General features: G+C 40.5%; 2 protein-coding genes across 7 annotated transcripts in view; one reads left to right on the forward strand and one right to left on the reverse strand.

The window, feature by feature from the left end:
* The window catches only part of FAM168A (family with sequence similarity 168 member A), a 204,021-nt gene that overhangs the window by 172,204 nt on the left and 8,708 nt on the right, over nt 1-23,109 (reverse strand). The window contains exon 2 of one of the 6 annotated variants that reach the window (XM_032166903.2): nt 5,682-5,739. The exons of the other annotated variants lie outside the window; for them this stretch is intronic. Within the exon in view, the coding sequence (XP_032022794.1) occupies nt 5,682-5,711 (30 nt within the window). The 5' untranslated portion in view covers nt 5,712-5,739. The remainder of the gene's footprint in view (nt 1-5,681; nt 5,740-23,109) is intronic. 6 annotated transcript variants of the gene reach the window in all.
* LOC116476659 (non-histone chromosomal protein HMG-17-like) lies at nt 12,739-13,271 on the forward strand. The gene has a single exon (XM_032761532.2). The coding sequence runs from the start codon at nt 12,822-12,824 to the stop codon at nt 13,239-13,241; it is 420 nt and encodes a 139-aa protein (XP_032617423.1). The 5' UTR covers nt 12,739-12,821; the 3' UTR covers nt 13,242-13,271.

Raw genomic sequence — 23,109 nt, forward strand, 5'->3', positions numbered from 1 at the left:
CTCAACACTCCATTCCATTTGGACTTGAAACCATCAAAAATCTTTCCAGGGAAGGCTTTTAAAAACAATACCACATTAAACATTGGTGATTTGTTTTAAAAGCTGCAATTAAGAGGATTCCACTGTTTCACCAGGCTCTTGTGGCATCCAATTAAGTAATAACATGAGAGAGGAGCTCTTCATTATGGAGGAAAACTTCCACAAGCCAGTGACAGGTGTGCAGGGCTCAAGCTGAGATCAAAATAGTTGACTACAGCATTAATTCCCCCCTTTCCTTTTTCCCAAAGACACTTAAGTTGGCATGCAATTAGTTGAAAAGTAAACCAGACCAAATGACTGCCATATTTCAAGCTTTATTACCTTTTATCATGTTAACATTTACCAATTGAGTTTTAAGGGATTAACACCAGAACAGATGGTTTAAATGCACAATAAGTGAGCTTCAGTGATCAGAAATGGTAATAGCCAAGCTGAATTTACACTTACACTGAGATGTTAGCATTTTTCCCTAAATTGTGTCTATTGTAAATTAAAGTTATTCCTTTTCTATTTTCATGTATATGCTTTGTAAATAACATTAAAAATAAAACCCTCTTCAAGGGCATGCATTTTTTTCTAATTTGCCTGCCTTCCCTCCAAATGTAAAGCAAACTTCTTTTATCCCTTGATGTAATCAATAAAAATTAAAGCCAAACATCCAGCATTTGTTTATTTTGCAAGTTACAGACAATGGTTTTAGCAGCACCTACCAAAAAAGCACATCCCCAAAATCCAAATGGAAAGATAATTAAGCATCCATTTGTTGAAACAGCCCTTTTTAGGGCTACACTTGATTGCCAATGAAAAGAGCTCCTGGAAAGTCAGATCTCCAAATTTGGTGTTGGGAAGCAACTCAGGAAATATGTACACACTTACACAGGATGAGCCATCATGATAAGAAAAACACAAGATTTGGATTCAAGTCCCAGTCTGGCATACACTGTACTCATTCAAGCAATTACGGAGTAAATGTTTTCTATCAGGTACAATATTGAGTGCTAATGATAAAAAGCAAGACACATTACAAATTGTTACTATAAAATGTTACAGGTCCTATAACAGGCATCGACACAGGAGAAGCATGAGGAGAAAATAGTCAATTCTACCTGGAAAAGAGAGCAACAACTTTATAGTGGAAGCAATGTAGGTGGTAGATTTTTAAAAATAAAATAAGGCCATGTTTGCCAAGTTGAGAAGGGAAGAGGACCATTTGAGTAGAAGAAGCAACACAAGTAGAGATTTGGCAGTTTAAGAGCATATAGTAAGTCCCAAGGATTGCAAGTGGTTTGGCAGGGTTGGGCTGAGAAGGAGTCACTGGAGGTGACCCTGGCAGCAGATGGAAGAATGGAGGCTGCTGTCCACACAAGAGCTGCTGAGAGTCTGAGCTAAGGCAACAGCTGTGGGGATGGAGAGAAAGGCATACATTCGAGAAATGTTAAGGTGATAGTATCTATACAACTTAGTGACCAAAGGAATATGAGAAGATAAGGAAATCCCAAATTTCCGGCTTGAGTGACTGAGAAAATGGTGATGTCATTCACTGAGATAAGAAACACAAAGAGAAGAAGGTATGGGGGGAAAGGATAATGAGTTCAGTTTTGAGCCAGACTTGTGACTTTAAACCAGTCACTTGATACCTCAAAATCAGTTCCCCAGTTAGCAAAATGGTTATACCACTTACCTCAAAGAAATTCTCAATGTGGTGAGAATTAAGATAATAAATGAGGAAAAGATTTTATTATTTTTACCCTCTACCTATGACTCTGTGGAAGAAACTGCTAATAGTATCCATTTTCCCTTGCTTCCTTTTAATATAGACACTCTCCTACCACAACCCTCTGCCAAAATAACTGAGCACATGCAACCGAGTTGGAAACTACATTTCCTAATGTTATTTATAACTTGATATGTCTTGTTTCTAAAGATAATGAATGAGATGCTGGGAGAATTGACATACAGCTCACTTTTTTTTTTAAGACAACTGTGTATCCTCTACTCTCTCTTCTCCCTTCTCATGGACTTATTTCAAGGTAGATGTGTTAATAAGCTATCATTGAGAATGCAGATGAGGGCATCACCCCCGGACAACAAGATAGAAGGAGCCTGGATCTCTAGATGATTTCATGGAGCAGAACCTCTGCCCACTGTGGTCATAAGAGACTTACCCCTAAACCGTTTTATAAAAGATAAATGTCCATCTTGTTTGAGCCACTGAATGTCTGGGTCTCTTTCAGCAGCTACCCTGTACTCTAACTACTCACCTTTCAAGCTTGTAAAATCTGTAAGGAAACTGAGCAAGACAAATTTTAGGGCCCTAGAAATCTACTAGACGTTGGCAGTACCTTTTAGATTGGAGAGAAGAACATTCACGAGTATATATGCACATGCACAACTAACAGACATAAAATGAGAATAACAGTTGGATTGATGTGTGCCAAGCAACAAAGCAGGCCCAGGACTGTAGCCAACAAATCAAGGCTGAAAATTCCAATTTTTTATCTCATATGGCTTCCACATTAAAACAACTAATTCTTAAAAGATCCAGTAATATGTAAATTACTACCTGACTCTCAAATTTACAATCTGGAACAATGGAATCAATTATGACATTCTTAGGTGAGGGGTAATTTACCTGAATATAACAATCTCAGACTAAAATAAGAAGAGAAGCTTAGGAATTCTTAAATATTTTGCACTATAATCATACACAAAAATAATGCAGGGCAGGGCACATGGAAAACCAAGTAGCTATGCTATGACATGACTGTATGTGAATGTGATATAACCTAGAAGCTAAATGAAATATAATGGCTTCTTTTCAAGGGTCAGGAAGAAGGCTATTAAGAACTAGACCCTTGGTCGGGGGTGATGGCTCACACTGGTAATCCCAGCACCTTGGGAGGCTGAGGCGGGCAGATCACGAGGTCAGGAGATTGAGCCCAGCCTGGCCAACAGAGTGAAACCCCGTACCTACTAAAAATACAAAAATTAGCTGGGCGTGATGGCGGGCGCCTGTAATTCCAGCTACTCAGGAGGCTGAGGCATGAGAATCGCTTGAATCTGGGAGGCAGAGGTTGCAGTGAGCCAAAATCCAGCCACTGCACGAGCGAAACCCTGTCTCAAAACAACAACAACAACAACAACAACAACAAAAACTGAAAAACTAATTTGCCACTGTCATATCTTATTTATATAAAATACAAAAGAAATCTGACAAGGCAATCAAAAAGAATTCAATACAATTAAGTTCACCTAGACGTCAAAAAAACTGTTTCTTCAGTGTTACAAAATGCTTAAGTGTAATCCCTCTCTTATACGAAGGCTCTGTTACAGACAGTTACCATATACTGGATCAACTATATTTAATGCCATTATATTAGCACTGTTGTAATTCTCAAACATAATCAACTAGTGACTAAGAATGAAGCAATCAGGAGAAAGCATAGGATATAAAAATAAACTAGCAATTTTAGTATCATCACTCTTTAATACTAGACACAGCATCAACTTTTTCAATCATGCATTCCCTCAGCAATCATTATGGAAAACACACTGTTGCCAGCTACTAAAACAGAGATAATACACACAGGAACACACATACACAGCGGTCTTATCCACCTTCAAGTAGCTCTCACAGTCTGTCTGCCACGGAATTTTGCTCCTTGGATTTGAGAAAGAAAGACGCACAGGAAGATTTTTAGTGTTACCTCTTATCTTCAGTTAGCATCAATAAAAGTATCTATTTTACATACGAAAAAGACTGTTGTGTATTCCTAAGAAAATAGATGTTGGCTGGGCACGGTGGCTCATGCCTGTAATCCCAGCACTTTGGGAAGCCAAGGCGGGCAGATCACGAGGTCAGGAGTTCGAGACCAGCCTGGCCAAACCTGGTGAAACTCTGTCTCTACTAAAAATACAAAAATTAGCCAGGCGTGGTGGTGCGCGCCTGTAGTGCCAGCTACTCGGGAGGCTGAGGCAGAAGAATCACTTGAACCTGGGGGGATCGGAGGTTGCAGTGAGCCGGGATCACACCACTGCACTCCAGCCTGGGCAATAGCGTGAGACTCCACCTCAAAAATAAATAAATAAATAAATAAAATAGATGTGAAGCTCTAATCAACAGCTAAAAGTATTACAAAAGGGGAAAAAATATGAGATTTGGAGTCAAGAGACTTGGGACGTGGGGTCCAGATTCTGTTACTCAACAAATGAATGATCTTGTGTAATTAACTCATCTTACTTTTCCTAACCTATAGAATGGATATGAAAAGCATAATTAACTGCTTCACAGAGTTTTAAGGCTCAAATAAGAGAGACAATATCTTTCATATACACCTACATATTCATACAAGCTGTTTCTGAGAAAATATAAGGGTTAAGTATATAGCTCTGAAATCAGATTGCTTGGGTTCTAATCACAGCTGTATCCCTTCATTAGCTGTGAGACTAAGCAAGCTACTTCCTTTCTCCGAGACTCAGTTCTCTCCTCTATAAAATGGGGATAATGAGGATTAAAACAAATACTGCACTTGGCACATGCCTGGCATAAAACACAGTGTTAGCTAGTATCATTATCATTATTCTTAGCTCTGTCCTAAATAAAGTGAGTACAAAGATGAAAAAAAGGTCCTCCACAAAAAGAGCTACCAGTTTAGTACAAGAAACATATTAGTAAAAAGAAAAATTTTAGACTGGACACGGTGACTCACACCTGTAATCCCAACACTTTGGGAGGCCGAGGCTGATGGATCACTTGAGCTCAAGAGTTTGAGACAAGCATGGGCAACATGGCGAAACCCCACCTCTACAAAAAATTAGCTGGGCATGATGGCATGCACCTATGGTCCCAGCTACTCAGGAGGCTCAAGTGTAGAGATCACTTGAGCCTGGGAAGCTGAGGCTGCAATGAATCATGATTATGTCACTGTACTCCAGCCTGGGTGACAGAGTGAGATCCTGTCTCAAAAAAAAAAAAAAAAAGACAAGAAAAGAAAAAAAATATTTAAGTACCATAAAAATACTTTACAAAGAATTATGCAAATATCAGTTGACATTATTATATATAAAGTTAATATGATAAAGTAACTCAGGCTGATTCTGACTGGGGCCTATGGAAACCCATCTCCTTACTTAGTCACTGTATTATGTTCATACTAGCAGACCAAGAACAGAGAAGAAAGATGCCTAAGTATGTTCTTATAGTCAAATAACACAGACTTTGAAACTGTCCTGAACAACAACTATTCTACTCTAATACTTAACACAGAAGGCAATGATCCAGACAACATAATGCAGTTACTTGCAGTGAAGAAAAACTGACATCCCCTTGGAAAAAAATGAATAAAATTAGCGTAGTACCAAAACTCAGAGCCAGAAGTCTCTCATATGGAAAAATCCTTAACTAATACACTGCAGCATTCAGATACATCAATAATTAAACACATTGAAAATTTAGGTTGATGTTCCACTTAGGAAAAATATCATCCACATTACTGAAATGCTGTAAACAGAATCAATTTTCAGGTAAGAGATCATCTGAATAAGTCTCCATAAAATTAAGCATTCTAGCCGCTGGAAGCAGATCCCCCACTTGCCAGCCACCATCTGCACCTTTTTAAATGAAGATACATCAATGTGCTCACCTGAGAGACACCACTGGATTCATACGCCATAATCGCAAGATGCACTTGGAACTTTCCCCTAAAAATGGACACACTTAACTGTTAGAAGGTAGAAAGAGGAATGAAAAAAAATCTATTTTAACTTCTGTACATACTCCTAGAAGGCTTAAAACCAAGATTTCAACTTGAGTGTCATCATGAGGGAAGCTATAGTTGTTACCTCTATCCCTATTCCTCAACAGTTCTCCACACACTACCCTGTGTCCTAAGTTTTTCTAATCAAGGAGCCTCCCACTTCCTTGTTCTAGGGATCAAGACTAGACCAAGATCCAAACCTCAAGTCTAAGCTCTTCTCTAAGTCCTCTGGGGCTGCCTCACAGTAGTACCTCACCCCATTTTCTCACTTCCACTATGCAGTTACATTCACTCAATACTTTATCTTCCCAGAACATCATTCTGGCCTCTTTTCTTCTGCTGTCCCCAAGGACTACCATAATAAAACTCATCAAAATGTCTTTATATAGTTCAAGGGAAATTTTAAATTTCCCTCTTAAAATAGCAGTGAATTCCAGCGGGGCACAGTGGCTTATGCCCGTAATCCCAGCACTTTGGGAGGCCAAGGTAGGAGGTTGGTTGGAAGACAGAAGGCTGGCTGGAGGACAGGAGTTCGAAACCAGTCTGGGCAACATAGAGACCCTGTCTCTACAAAAAATTCAAGAATGAGCCAAGCATGGTGGTACATGCCTATAATCCCAGCTACTCAGGATACTGAGGTGAGAGGATCACTATGTCCAGGAGTTCCAGGCTGCAGTAAGCTATGAGCAGGACTCTGCACTCCAGCCTGGGTGACAGAGCAAGATTCGTCTCAAAAATCCAAGGGGCAGGGGTGGGGGCAGGGCATGGTGTTGTACACCTGTGGTCCCAGCTACTCAGGAGGGATCACTAAGCCCAGGAGGTGGAGGCTACAGTGAGCCATGAGCCCACCACTGTACTCCAGCCTGGGTGACAGAGCAAGACCCTGTCTCAAAAAAAAAAAGGTAGTTAATTCTCTAAGCCCCACTTAATACTAATTATGAATGTCACATAATAGTTACTATCTTGGCTAGCATTTTTCCAATTTAAAAGGCATTTTCACATTCATTATCTCATTTGATCTTCACAACAGGAAAGTCGGCTATTATTATCTCTATCCCAAGTTTCAAACAGAGAAAGTCAGTTGTCCCATGAAACTTAGCTAGTAAACAGCAATGCTGGACCTCCCACCAAGTTTGTATGATCACAAATCCAATGCCCTTTCCACATATGCACTCACTCTCTTGACCAAGAGAGTATAAAAAAATACATCATCTATCTAACTGTCCCTTAAACAAATTACGTAGATGGAACAGCAAGTTCCTGGAGAAAAATAAGCTCTATTAGTTTAACAGTATGACATGAAAATATAACATAATGGCAATTGAAGTTGGCCATCTTTTTTTCTGAGATGGAGTTTCCCTCTTGTTGCCCAAGCTGGAGTGCGATGACACGATCTTGGCTCACTGCAACCTCTGCTTTCCGGGTTCAAGCAATTCTCCTGCCTCAGCCTCCCAAGTAGCTGGGACTACAAGCATGTGCCATTACGTCTGGCTTTTTTTTTTTTTTTTTTTTTTTTTTTTAATTTATTTTATTTTTAGTAGAGACAAGGTTTCACCATTTTGGCCAGGCTAGTCTCGAACTCCTGACCTCCGGTGACCCGCTCACTTCAGCCTCCCAAAGTGCTGGGATTACAGGTGTGAGCCACCGTGCCCATCCGATGTTGGCCATCTTTTAATAATCCTGAGGCCAATGATGAAAGCACCAAATTATCCCCTGATACTCTACTAGCAGTAGCATTACTCAATAAGGGAAACCAACATATTACTAAACCCCTATCATGTTACAGTCATATACTAGACCCCACCACATACATTAACCCTAACATCCCTGTAAAGTGTGTATCATATCTCTATTTTGCAGATGAGCAAAATAAGGCTCATAGAAGAGTAAGGGTTATCCAATGATGGTCAAGAGGTTTATCCAAGATAACCCAATAAATGGCAGTGCCAAGATTTTGAAACCCAAGTCTGAGGCTATTTCCAGTGACTATGCCATGCTTTGGAGCCTTTTAAAGAATTCTTAAAACAGGATTATGCCTAGAAGTCCTTTAATTTTGGTGAGATAATCAAAATACTCCATGTATGTTACTGCTGTAAAACAAGATGAAATGACAGGAAGAACAATCAGATATATACATCCGATGATAGGTACTAATTCACATATAATATTATTTTTGAGCCAACTGCTGTAATATCTAACAGTTTAATTTAAACTTGAATGTATCTTCAGAATGTCTTACCCTGTAATTGAAAACCTAGGATAAGCTTTGAATCTGGTAAACTGTCTGCCACTAATTAATTTAGTTACTAAACGTGTCTTAACTTTTTATATGGGTAACATGGAAACAATACCTACCTATCAGAGTTCTCATTAAGATTTAGAAATGGCGGGGTGTGGTGGCTCACACCTGTAATCCCAGCACTTTGGGAGGCCGAGGCAAGTGGATCACCTGAGGTCAGGAGTTTGAGACCAGCCTAGTCAACGTGGTGAAACCTCGTCTCTACTAAAATGTAAAAATTAGCTGGGCGTAGTGGCAGGAACCTATACTCCCAGCTACTCGGGAGGCTGAGGCAGGAAAATGACAATCACTTGAACCCGGGAGGTGGAGGGTGCAGTGAACCGAGATCGTGCCACTGCACTCCAGCCTGAGCAACAAGAGTCAAACTATGTCAAGAAAAAAAAAATTAGACATAATGTAAGTAAAACACCTATGGCAATGTCTAGCATGTGTAGCTATTATCAGCCTCTGCCCTCTGTGGATATTCCCTGCCAAAACATGCACATGAAAATTTAAAATTCAAACATAGGATATTCCAAATATAATGGGTTGTTTGGTGTCATGGAAAATAAATATTCAGATGAATTAAATTTTCAATTTTCATCCAATATTTTGGTATCAGATAATTCTTTTAATCCCAGATAATCAAAACAAACCTGAGTATTTGCCTTGAATCCCTAAGCAGAGTTTCTTCCCCATTCAGAAGATCTTCTAGTTACCTAGTAACCACCTGCCAGCCCCAAACTGAAAAAAACTGGCTCTGTTCTGGGCTAATTACCCAACCAGCATGAACAATCTAAATCGAAGTGTAGAATAAAGGGAATTGTCAGCCAGAATGTTATCAAAATTATCCACAACAGGAGACCTGAGAATCCAAATACCACCGGGCGGTTATTTCTATGAGAATAAAATCACAATTTATGAACCCTGCAAATTATACCATTATTAAAACAAACATCCCATTGAGGCTACAGCCATCAGATAAATGGTTTTATTGTCCCCATTGTTTCATCTACTGCAGCAAAGAGGTGAAAACTGAATGAGCAGTTACCAGAAGCAGTAATTTCTAGGAAATTACAATGCAGACCTCCATCTTAAAGCTCCCTTTGTGTTGGAGTGTACAGGCTCTGGAAGGGAAGAGGGAAATGGGGAATCAACTGGTTTCTACATGCCCCCCAACTCAAAGATCCTGACAACTTTACAAGCAGAACTCACCAGTTTTCTCCACATTTTCCTATTTCTTTTCTTGCCCAGTAGTTCAATCCTGGGCTCACCCAGGAGGGAAGAATCTGAACTCAGCAAATCTACTTTATTCACTAGGGAACTTTTGGACAATCCTCCATCCCAAATAAACACAGAGAGACAAGAAAATGGCCCCTGGTTTCCCTGGCTCTCACAATACAAAGTATCTCTAGCTAGGCAGAGCGATGAGAATTGATGAGAAAGTACAAAAGCAAAGCATAGGTGCCTCCCATTATTAAAAAAAAAAAAAAAAAAAAAAATTCCTTTGCAATAACTGCTAGCACCACAAAGCTCAAATGACATTTACAGACTTGAATGGGAAACCTGAGACACTACCTAACAGCTAACCTGTGCTGAATTGCATCACAGAATAGAGAAGGCAAAAGTAATCCCTTCAGGAATAGTTTAACGAATCCACAAATCTGCCAATTTTGGAAATGGAAGGAATGAAGCTAGCATCACTGGACATCTGCTATATGCCAACTACTGTACACATATTATTTCTAATCCTCCCAACAACCCTCTGAGGTAGAACAGATATGCCTTATTAACAGGTGAGAATTTAAGGCTCAGAGAAATTAAATAACTTGTCCATGGTCACACGGCTACTTAACTAGGATATGAATTAAAGTTTCTCTGACTTTAAAATGGAAGCACTTTTAACCTTGAGCAAATATTTTAACAAATTATTTGTTGTTATTTATTTTTGCCATTTTATTCTATTAGCAGAGCCCAATTTAAAATACTTACATTAAAAACCTGTAAGATATCAGATTTAAATGCTACCCGATCCTTTTACAAAGTTCTAACACTGTGAGGCAGTCATGGGCGGATGCAGATGAACTATAACCTCATCATACAATTCACTTTCAGAATTCTCCTTTGATCCTCTCAACAAACTTCCGAGGTATGACTCCACCACCACCACTTTACACTGAGAATAGGAACTAAAACCCAGAACTCTGACTACAAACTCATTGCTTATGCAGCTTGATCACAGATCACAATGCCAGACTTAAACATAGGCATAAAGAACTCAAAAATCTGCTGTGGAGATCTTTGCTTATTTTTGAAGAACATCTGTTCATAATTAAGAGCATGTGTAACACTGGGCATGAGGGAGGGAAGGTAGAGCAACAGAAAGTCCCTTAGGGCCTTAAGCTGCCTAAATGTAAATTTTCCTGTTTCAAAAACACTGGAAGCCCATTCATTGGAAGAGAACAGGAGCTCTAAGTGACAGAAATGCATTTTGGCACTCTGAACTCCTAAATGTACTCTAGACCACTAAGTGAAAGCTTGCTGGTAATACTGGCTTCCAGGGATTGAGGGCCTACTATGCATCAGACATTATGCTAGGCTCTTTATATACATTAATCCTAATCTTCTTCGATGGTCCTTTGGGAAGATGGTAGAATCCCTGTTTCACAGATGACTAAACTACAGCTGAGAGGTGAACTGACTGAATCCTGATTGATCTGACCATTGTTTAATCTATAGTGATAGAAAAGCCGATAGGTGGTTGCTTAAATGGGGGGATATGAGGAGAACGAGGAGGGAAAGACTTCAAAAGGGCACCAAGAAACTTGGGAGGTGACGGATATGTTCACCATCTGCTTTGTGGTGATGGTTTCATGGGTGTATATGTATGTCAAAACTTAGCAAGTTGTACATAAAATTTGTATCACTTATTGTATGTCAATTTTACTTCAATGAAGCTGTTTAGGAGAAAATACACTCACACACAAACACACACACACAATTTTCTTTTTACTAACCACTGACTACAACCCCAGAATATCTGCCCTAAAACTGTCTGATCACAGGGAGGCCAGGCCAGAGTTCTTTCCCTAACCAATTTAGTTTCAAGTTTATGTAAACGGTTAGTAAAACATCACTGAACGTTTTAAATACCCAAGAATAACAAATTATTTCCAAGCACTCTACAGCATTTCAGAATACGTTTCCATACAAATGAAATGTTAATTACAAAATGCAGCCTGGTAAAAGAATAAACAGTAAAGTCTTTGGCATCACACAAACCTGGACTGAATCCCATCCTTGCCTCTTACTATGAATCTAATCAGGTTTCTAAATCTGTATTCACCTTCTCATTTATAAAATGAAAGTGATAGTAACAATGCTATCCATCTTAGTCAGTTCAGGCTGCTGTGTATGTAACAGAATACCACAAACATTTATTTTTCACAGGTCTGGAGGCTGGGAAGTCCAAGATCAAGGTACTAGCAGATCTGGTGTCTGGTGACAGTCAGCTTCCTGGTTTGCAGATGGCCCTCTTCTCACTGTATCCTCACACAGTGGAAAGCAGAGAGAGAGAGGAAGTAAGCTCTCTGGTGTCTCTTCTTATACGGGCACTTATAGAGCTCCATCCTAATGACCTAATTACTTCCCAAAAATCCCACCCCAAACATCACACTGAGGATTAGGGTTTCAACATATGAATTTTAGTGGGATACGCTCAGTCCACAGCACTACCATTTTCTGAAATCATACTATGTGCCAAACACTGAACTAAGCACTTTAGTTACTTCCTAACAATTATATAATGTAAATACCATTATGTCTCCATCAAATGGATAGAGAAAATAACTTATAGAAAGATTAAGTAACTATATAATATAAATGCCATAATTATCCACCTAATAGATGGAGAAAATAAGTTATAGAAAGATTAAGTAACTTTGAAGGTCACACAGCAAGTAAGTACAACAGCTGAGATTTAAACTCACCTTACAAAATTATTGAGGAATAACTGGAAGAAGGAGGTAAAATATCATCAGTGTCAGTAAAGCATGAATAACAGAATTCCCCCCACCCACCATTTAGAGCAAGTTTTGCTAAAGAAATCTAGTGTAATTAAATGGAAATTTGTTTAATATTCCATAAATTAACTTTTAACTGATGAAAGCTAGTGGTAAGCAATTTATCCAGTTAATTCCTAATTCACAGTCTACAAAGTAACTATTATTTTTCTCTTTTACTAATGGAGAAAATGAAACTCTGAAATGTTAAATAACCTTCAATGGTGGCACAGATATAAGCTGCATCACTTGGATGCAAGCATAAGTCTTCTGACAAGAAATGAGTCTTTCTAGTTCAGCTTGTTGCTATCCAAGCCACTCAGAAGCAAACTCAATAATTTTTCAGATACCGTTCATTTAGGTACCTTAAGCAGTATCTTGCACAATAGCACAGAATCAAAGTTTCATGGATCTGAACTTTAAAATCTTTGCCCTGATACATGTTTACAGTGTTAGCGCTTCATAAATGACATCTACACACTAATATACTCAATATTTTCCTCACTTATTTCTGGTTTGGGTAAGAAAACTGATGCCACAATCGGTCAAAATATAATTGTCAATGAATAAGTAAAAAACAAAAACCAGAAGAGGTGAGAACGACCCCCAGACCAACCAAAGCCTGAGAGCTCCGCTGCATCCCACACCCAGTGCCTACGTCCCGCCGCCGTTGCTGTCACCGCCACCATGCCCAAGAAAAAGGCTGAAGGGGATGCTAAAGGAGATAAAGCCAAGGTGAAGGATGAACCACAGAGAAGATCCACAAGGTTGTCTGCTAAACCTGCTCCTCCAAAGATAGAGCCCAGGCCTAAAAAGGCCCCTGCAAAGAAGGGAGAGAAGGTACCCGAAGGGAAAAAGGGAAAAGCTGAGGCTGGCCAGGAGCAGGATAACCCTGCAGAAAATGGAGACGCCAAAACAGACCAGGCACAGAAAGCTGAAGGTGCTGGAGATGCCAAGCGAAGTGTGTGCATTTTTAATAACCGTGTACTTCTGGTGACTGTACAGTTTGAAATACTATTTTTAATCAAGTTTTATAAAAATGCAGAATTTTGTTTTACTTTTTTAAGCTATGTTGTTAGCATACAGAACATGTCATTGTTGTTTTGAGAGGAAGGGGCATATGTCACTAATAAAATGTCTCCAACGCTGGATTGATGTGGGGAAAACACCTTTCCCTTCCAGTTTTGAGAGACTTCCTCTTGGCTCCCAAGAGCAGGGATTCCCTGACTTTGACACACATGGCCACTTTGGCACAAAAGCCTTGTGCTATAGAAAACCAAATTTGGTGTTATGCCCTCTTCTCCCTTTCCACCTTTCAGCTAGACTTAACTCCCTTAAACCCAGACATCTGTTGGGACCTGACCCCTAATCATTGGTTATCAGTGTGTCAGGCAATCTGGACTTTCCAGTGATGCCACTGAGATGGCACCTGTCAAAAGGGCAGTGGTTCCGTTTCTAGATTGCGGATCTTCAGGTAAATTCTGTCACTTTCACTTCACTTCCTGAAAGTCAGGGTCAGCTCATGAAAAGTTGTTAAACAACATGTTAAATGTGAAATGTCAACCCTCACTCTAAACTTTCCCTGTTCAGAGCATCAGATGAAGACTTCATTGGGTTTTATAGTGGCTTTCTGATTTTTGGTAGGCCATTAAAGAAGGGAGTTAGAAAGTGGTTGTATACGGTTAACGATTGTCTGCACATGTCCTGCCTGAAATAACATGATTGTTTATGGACAGTATCTTTAATAAAGCTGGATACAGTTTGGCTTGGAAAAAAAACAGAATATAATACTTGTATACCACATTTATGAGCTAAAAAACAGAATACTTGTATACCACATTTATGAGCTTCTTTCAAATGTATTAAATTTCAAAGGTGGATATAGATATGACTGTCCCCACTTTAAACGGGAGAAAACTGAGATTCACAGAGTACTTAAACAACCTGTCCAAGTCAGACAGCTAGTAAGTGGCTGAGATGGGGTTCAAATTCAGTTCTTCTGACTCCATGTCCAGAATTGTCCACACATAAGACCTAGTCTTCTTTCAAAAATAAGCTCAGGTCACTCTTCCTCCAAGAACTCTTCCCTGAAAAAAGTTTTTAATACCCCGTCTCTGCTACTTATTTTATAACATCTATAACACTGAACTGTAACTTGGTCTTTGTTTTTTTTTTTTTTTGAGATGGAGTCTCCCTCTATTGCCCAGGCTGGATTGCAGTGGCGCAATCTCGGCTCACTGCAAACTCCGCCTCCCGGGTTCAAGCGATTATCCTGCCTCAGCCTCCTGAGTAGCTGGGACTACACGCACGCGCCGCCATGCCCAGCTAATTTTTGTATTTTTAGTAGAGACGAGGTTTCACCATGTTGGCCAAGATGGTCTCAAACTCCTGACCTCGTGATCCACCCGCCTCGGCCTCCCAAAGTGCTGGGATTACAGGCATGAGCCACCGCACCCAGCCAACTTATTTGTTTATACCTTATCTCTGTTGCACCTGGGAGCTCCTTGAAGACAGCAACTACACCTTACTCATCTCCGTGTATCATCAAAACCAACCTAACACAGAGGCTGATATCCACGTTGACTAAAATAATGCATAGATGCATAAGTGATTATTTTTGCTTGCTACAAAGACTCTAATCAGCAAAATATTTTGGGGAATCCTAATTAAAATTGCCTGCCAGAAGCTGGGCGCTGTGACATGCCTGTAATCCCAGCACTTTGGGAGGCCAAGGTGGGTGGATCACGAGGTCAGGAGATCGAGACCATCCTGGCTAACACAGTGAAACCCCATCTCTACTAAAAATACAAAAAAAATTAGCCAGGCGTGGTGGCACACGCCTGTAGTCCCAGCTACTCGGGAGGCTGAGGCAGGAGAATGGCATGAACCCGGGAAGTGGAGCTTGCAGTGAGTCGAGATCGCGCCATTGCACTCCAACCTGGGGGAAAAAAAATTGCCTGCCAGAAACTACTAATGGCTTAATAGGGTAATTAAAAACCCACATTTCTTAAAGTCTCAATCTTTCTACCATCAAATAGTTAAGTCAAATCTTATATTTCAGTTGTAAAAATCAAATACACAAGCATTTGATACAATTTGGTTTTGTAGCATTCGTTTTACATTATCTACAAATTAAAACTGACCAAAGGTTAATAAAGAGGAAACTTGGAAGCAGAAAAAAGAACTCTAGACTAAGAGTCAGAAAAGCAATCATAAGGTCCCATCTTCTCCATTTACCAATGTGATCTGCATTCATTCCAGGTGAGATTCCAGGGATCTGTCATAAATCAAGTTCTTTCTGAGTCTCATTGTGTCTACTGTGTACACAGCTCCACTGACCCAGCTATGGGCAAAGAGTAAAGGAAAGCTACATGAGAGTGGGCTGAAGTAGAGTAGAGACAACACAAGGGGCAGGGAACAAGGGGCAACAACAATGATAGAAGACACTCTATTAAAACTCAGCCCAGGCCATGTGCCAGGCTCATGCCTACAGTCCCAGCACCTTGGGAGGCCAAGGCAGGCGGATCATGAGGTCAGGAGATCAAGACCATCCTGGCTAAAAGAATGAAACCCCGTCTCTACTAAAAATACAAAAATTAGCTGGGCAAGGTGGCGCACGCCTGTAATCCTAGCTACTTGGGAGGCTCAGGCAGGAGAAATGCTTGAACCCGGGAGGCAGAGGACGCCGTGAGCCGAGATCGCGCCACTGCACTCCAGCCTGGGTGACAGAGCAAGACTCTGTCTCAAAAGCACAAACAAACAAACAAACAAACAAAAACTCAGCCCAGAGCAACATGGAGTAACTGACTCATTGGGAAATTACAGCTGTTAACAGGCCAGTTTGAAATGATGAATTCACCTGACATGTCTTTACTGATGCCTATTCTGTACAAGGTCCCAAGATGGGCTCTGAGAATAAAAGGATGATCAGATACAACTCCTGTCCACTGCAAGTGGAAGAGAGACCAACAAATAATAAATGGATAACCACAGAGTAACCCAGAGATGGGGTACCCAATCCCAACCTAGGAAATCATGGAAAACCTTCTGGAAAAGGTTATCTCCTAGGCTGAGTCTTAAAGGCTAAGTCAGAGTAGACCAACTAAGAGTAACAAAGAGATATCTAGGCCAAGAGAACAGCACGTGCAAAGACAGTGAGAAAAGAGGCACTGCACATCTGAAGAACTACAGACATGGTACAATGCAAACTTCAGTATGTTTTACTGGAGGTAAAAGGTACAAGCCAGGAGGAGAGACAATAAATGACAATGGTGAGGAAGTTGGGGAGAGGATCTTGAACTACCTCAGATACCATATTGGGAAACCTGGGCCTCATCTCAAAGGTTTTAAGTCAAAAGTTTAACACTAACTCCTATCTAGGAGACAGTGTCCCTACAATGACACTTGGTTGAAGGGCAGGCTTTCAGACGTCCTCATTTTAAAGGGTGTTGGTTTTTCCCTTCAAAATTATACAGCCTGATCAAAATGTAAGTAAACACAAAAAATATTTTTAAAAACACTCCTTTGCTTCTGGGGCAGGAGATTATGGAGAAATACTGTACCTCCTCAATGATGATTGATCTAGTCAGAAAAAATTTAGAAAGGGGTGTTTTTTACATTCACTGACTTTTTTTTTTTGAGACAGTGTCCTTGCTCTGTCACCCAGGCTGCAGTACAGTGGCGCAATCTCGGCTCACTGCAAGCATCGCCTCCGGGTCCACACCATTCTCCCACCTCAGCCTCCTGAATAGCTGGGACTACAGGCGCCCGCCATCACGCCTGGCTCATTTTGATTTTGTATTTTTAGTAGAGACAGGGTTTCACCGTGTTAGCCAGGATGGTCTTGATCTCCTGACCTCATGATCCACCCGCCTCAGCCTCCCAAAGTGCTGGGATTACACACGTGAGCCACCACGCCTAGTCCACTGACATTTTTAATTGAGAAAGAACTATCAACCTCAGTGAACTCTCCAGAACAATCCAATCTGTTTCAACCAAGAACCACAAAGTTTAAAAAGATGATAGAGTCTGAGCACTTTGGAAGACCAAGGCAGCAGAGGATTGCTTGAGGCCAACAGTTCAAGACCAGCCTGGGCAACATAATGAGACTTCATCTCTACCAAAAAAAAAGAATGATGGAGAGTCAAAGTTCATACCACACCTCCACTGGTTCACCAAGAAATCCAGGCAAATAGCCAAAGTTTGATCTCTGTTGCCAAGAAGAGATCAAGTAAGCTACAACCAGAAAATAGGTCCCAAAATACAGAAACCAATAAAGTCAGCGCTTAATTTCTCTAATAAAGGTGTTTTAAAAGACAAAACATTATTCCTTCTTCATATACTGAAAGTCACAGTAAATTCCATACTTCCACTCTAGAAAGATAACATTAATAACAGCTACCATTTATTGAGTAATTAATATTTGCCAAGCACTGTGGTAAGTTATCTATGAATTATCTCATTCAATCCTCACAACTACATAGGAATTATGTACTATTATTACTACACTTCCCTTTTAAAGGTTACAAAAATGAAACACAGAAAAGTATAGTAACATACCCAAGGTCTCATAGCTATTAAGAGAGTAAGCCAGAACAAAGTAGATGCAGTATGTATTTCTAAAGAGATCATTAACAATCTAGGGAAAATTCATCCCATTAAATTTCTTAGACTACTAAATATCCAAATTATTTAAATAGTTTTACATTTATCATCAAGAAGACTGACCCTGGCCAGGCGCAGTGGCTCACGCCTATAACTCCAACACTTTGGGAGGCCAAGGCAGGAAGATCACCTAAGGTCAGGAGTTTGAGATCAGCCTGGACAACATGGTGAAACCCCGTCACTACTAAAAATACAAAAACTACCTGAACATGGTGGTGCACACCTGTAATCCCAGCTACTCAGGAGGTTGAGCCAGGAGAATCACTGGAACCCGGGAGGCAGAGGCTGCAGTGAGCCAAGATCATGCCACTGCACTCCACCCTGGGTGACAAAGTAAGACTCCGTCTCAAAAAAACGAGATTGACCCTTTCCCCATAGCAACAAATGGTGACCAGATCCTAGTGTGCAAAACCACTGCATTACTCTATACTTTGTAGTACCAACATGCACATTAGCTCAGAGTGGGTGAGTTACATCCTGCTCTGTAAAAACTGGTTCACTCACTTAGCACTGGCTCAATCACTCCACAAAAATGTACTAAGCCCCTGCTAGGTTCCAAGTATCAGGGATATACAAATAATCAGCGAGACACTGTCTCTGGAAGGCAGCATGTCACATAGGAAAAAGCACTCATATGTTTTGGAGGCAGAAAAGTCTGGGGATTAAATCCCACCCTCGTCACTTATTGGCTGATGGGCCTGCATAGGCTCAACATCTCTGAGCCTCTGTTTTCTTACACATAAAATAATTATGACCACCACAGCAGGGTGCAATGACATACACCTGTAGTCCCAGCCATGCAGGAGGCTGAGGCAGGATGATCACTTGAGTCCAGGAGTTCAAGACCAGCCTGGGCAATATAGCAAGACCCCATCTCAAAAAAAATAAAAAATCATCATCATCATCTTTTTAAATGTCTAACGCTAAAAAATACGGCCACATACACACAGAAAAATTGTCAGGTTTAAGTAAGATAAGAGGGCCTAGCACAATGTCGGTACACAATGAATGTTAATTTCCCACCCCCAGAACAAAGGTTCCAGGCTATACAGGGGTGTTAACTGGAAGATAAAATAATGTTTAACACTGTGACTTGTCTAGACTACTTCTTTCTCCATTCTCCTCTGTCCAATCACAGTGAAAAACCAAAGTCATTATACAAGATTATTTGCCTGTGGCTACATCTGTACGTTTGTCTTTTTCTACTGTAAATGTACCAGGCTAAGGGTAGGGAGACCTAATACACCATAAAAATCACTCTTACACATAGCTATGGATAGTTCTCTAAAAGCCACTTCACACCTTTCCTTAACCACAAAGTGGAGAAAAGTAAGCACCAAGCCCAATTAATTTTCTAACATCCTGACAAAGTTGTGAAACTGTTCAACTCTAAAGTTTTTTTTATTCTACTAAGGCGAAGAAAAAATTGCATTCACACTGGCTTTCAAAACAGTATTTTTAGTAAAGGTTTGACAACATCAGCCATTCCCCCAATAAGAAATAAGTAAAGCCTAGAAACATAATAATATCAACAAATAAAAATATATCATTTTATACTGAATCAAGGCAGTGACACCAAACTGTAATAGTGTCATTGCATTCTTCATGGACATGTTAAAAAAAAAAAAGAAAAAAAACTAAGTTTCAGTTTCATTAAAGAATGTCCTTGCCAGACGCAATGGCTCACACCTGTAATCCCAGAACTTTGGGAGGCCAAGGTGGGCGGATCACCTGAGGTCAGGAGTTCGAGACCAGCCTGGCCAACATGGCAAAAACCCCGTTTCTACTAAAAATACAAAAATTAGCCGGGCATGGTTTCGGTCGCCTGTAATGCCAGCTACTTGGATGGCTGAGGCAGGAGAATTGCTTGAACCCAGGAGGCGGAGGTTGCAGTGAGCCCAGATCGCACCACTGCACTCCGGCTGGGGTGACAAAGCGAGACTCCGTCTCAAAAAAAAAGGAATCTTCCGAAAGTCGTAAAAACTATTAATTTTACCCAGGCACAGTGGTGCAGAGCTGTAGTCCCAGCTACTGGAGAAGCTGAGGCAGAAGGAGCACTTGATGCCAGGAGTTCAAGACCAGTCTGGGCAACACAGCAAAACTCCACCTCAAAAAAAAAGTATTAATTTTACTAAATCTTAATCCTTAATTATACATCTGTTTCATATTCTATGTGAAGAAAGGGAAAAATGGAATGTACATTTAAAGCATTTTTTTTTTTTGAGATGGAGTCTCGTTCTGTCGCCCAGGCCGGAGGGCAGTGGCGCGATCTCGGATCACTGCAACCTCTGCCTCTCCAGTTCAAGAGATTCTTCTGCCTCAGCCTCCCGAGTAGCTGGGATTACAGGCACATGCCACCACGCCCAGTGAATTTTTGTATTTTTAGTAGAGATGGAGTTTCACCATGTTAGCCAGGCTAGTCTCAATCTCCTGACCTCAGGTGATCCACCCGCCTCGGCCTCCCAAAGTGCTGGGATTACAGACGTGAGCCACCGCACCCAGCCTCACATAAAGCATTTCTGCTGCATATTAAGGTACAAGAATTGTCTCAAAGAAAAGCACTAAAGCACTTGTGCAATTGAGTTGCAAACTGTACAAGCTGCTTTTTTTTTTATAAACACATTTTTACTTGAAAAAACGACTGGCAGAAAAATTATGATTATTCAGACTTGGATGTTTGGCAGACAATTTTTTGAAAATGAACAATGTGAGACTGTCACTTCAACGAAAACAACTGTCAGTATTGGTTGCCAATGATAAAATTTGAGCTTTCAAGTGAAAATTAGAAAAGACTTGTCTGATGAGATGAGTGGTGATATTAACAAATGTGGGTTCTTAAACATTATACAGTTCAGAAGATCTGCACATGGCCAGGTGCAGTGGCCCACATCTGTAATTCCAGCACTTTTGAGAGGCTGGGGCAGGGGTATCACTTGAGCCCAGGAGTTGGAGACCAGCCTGGACAACACAGTGAAATCCTGTCTCTACGAAAAACTACAAAAATTAGCAAGACACGGTGGCCTGCACCTGAAGTCTCAGCTACTCAGGAGGCTGAGGTGGCAGGATTACATGATGATGTGAGCCCAGGAAGTTGAGGCCAAAGTGAGTCGTGAATGCACCACTGCACTCCAGTGTGAAACCCGGTCTCAAAAAAGAAGCTCCACAATAACTCAGTAATATAGACTGAACTGCCTCCCCTCAAAATTCATAAATTGAAGCCCTATTCCTCAATATGATAGTATCTGGAAACAGATCCTTTGGGAGATAATTAGGTTTAGATGATTTATAATTAGGTTTAGATTAGGTCATGAGGGTGGGGCTGCCATGATGAGATTAGTGCCTTTAAAGAGACACCAGAGAGCTTGCCTGTTCACTCGCACTTATTCTTTCTCTCTCTGTCTTCTCCCTCTCCAATCCACCATGTGAGGAAACATGGAGAAGGTGGCCATCTAGATGCCAGTAAGAGAGCCCTAACCAAAAACTAACCAGGCTGGAACACTGATCTTGGACTTCTTTCTAGCCTGCAGCACTGCGAGAAAATACATTTTTGTTGTTTAAACCACCCAGTCTATGGCATTTTGGTACGGCAGCCTGAGCAGACTAAGATATTCAGTGAACCAATATTTTCCAAATGACCAATGCATAATGCTACAAAAATTACGCATGGGTAAAAGATCTAACAAAGCACAAACAGACTAATGGTTTTTCTTGGAGAAATAAGCAAATTAAAAAATAATAAAGAAAAAAACAAACCAATGGATTTTAATGTAACAGAGCATGAAAAGCTCAGTGGTATGGTTCAGACTGTACAAGGCAATGAACCTTAACAAACTACCAATTGTCAAGTTTTGGTGTAACATGGGCGTCCAACCTTTTGGTTTCCCTGGGATACATTGGAAGAAAAATGGACTTGGGCCTCACATAAAATACACCAACACTAACAATAGCTGATAAGCTGAAAAAAAAAAAAAGAAAAGAAAAAAAAGTGTGTATAATTTTCATGATATCCACTACAGATAAGCAAAAAAGTCCTCACATTCAAAGGGCTGGACATGACTGGGGCAGTATCAAAGAGGAATATCCACAATTATATAAAAACATTCCTCCTTTTGGCTGGGCACGGTGGCTCACGCCTGTAATCTCAACACTTTAGGAGGCCAAGGTGGGTGGATCATGAGGTCAGGAGTTCAAGACCAGCCTGGGCAAGATGGTGAAACCCTGTCTCTACTAAAAATACAAAAATTAGCTGGGCGTGGTGGCGCATGCCTGTAGTCCCAGCTATTTGGGAGGCTGAGGCAGGAGAATCACTTGAACCCAGGAGGCAGAGGTTGCAGTGAGTCGAGATCCTGCCATTGCACTCCAGCCTGGGCGACAAGAGCGAAACTCCGTCTAAAAAGAAAAAGAAAATTCCTCCTTTGTGGGACTGGATTTTCTTTTATATTCCATGCAAAACAACAAACTGTAACAGATTGAATGCAGAGGCAGATCCAATAAGATACTAAAGAGATTTTTTTAAATGTAAAATATTATTCTAATTTTTTACGTTTAGAATAATATACTTATTTTCATTAGAATATGCTAACACAGCTGAAAGCAGTGGCTCACGCCTGTAATCCCAGTACTTTGGGAGGCTGAGGCAGGAGAATTGCTTGAGCCTAAGAGTTCGAGACCAGCCTGGCCAACAGAGCAAGATCCTGTCTCTACAAAAAAATTTTAAAATAACCAAGCATAGTGGCACATGCCTGTAGTCCCAGCTACTTAGGAGGCTGAGGATGGAGGATCGCTTCAGCCTAGTAGGTCAAGGCTGCAGTGAGCCATGACTGCGCCACTGCAAGCAAAAGTTCTTTGGAGTTGTCAATAAATATGAATGTGAAGACACCAAAATGTTTGAGAAACTGTTGCTACATAGCAATAAGCAAGAACACACTATACCTACATACAAGAACATAAATGAGTCTCACAAATATATATGAAAAGCCAGTCATACCTATGAAACGTCATAAACAGGCAAAAATAATCTACATTATTAGAAGTTGTTGGTTTCCTTGGAGGAGGAGATAATGTTCCCTTTCTTGATCCGAATGCTGGTTATACATTTTGTGCATTTTTTTCTACGTGTTATACAAACCTCAATTTATTTTTAATTTATATTTTCTATATAAATATACACACATCTGCCTTATGCTCACCTACAGAAGTTTTGTTAACACTGGTCGAGAGTAGAACTGACACATACCCTTTTTTTTTTTTTTTTGAGACGGAGTCTTGCTCTGTCCCCCAGGCTGGAGTGCAGTGGAGCGATCTCGGCTCA

Source organism: Hylobates moloch, unplaced genomic scaffold (assembly GCF_009828535.3).
Source record: "Hylobates moloch isolate HMO894 unplaced genomic scaffold, HMol_V3 SCAFFOLD_11, whole genome shotgun sequence".
Classification (NCBI taxonomy): Eukaryota; Metazoa; Chordata; class Mammalia; order Primates; family Hylobatidae; genus Hylobates; species Hylobates moloch.

Bases quoted from the DNA above. Each gene is read 5' to 3' on its own strand.
- LOC116476659 (XM_032761532.2), top strand. From the start codon at position 12,822: ATGCCCAAGAAAAAGGCTGAAGGGGATGCTAAAGGAGATAAAGCCAAG.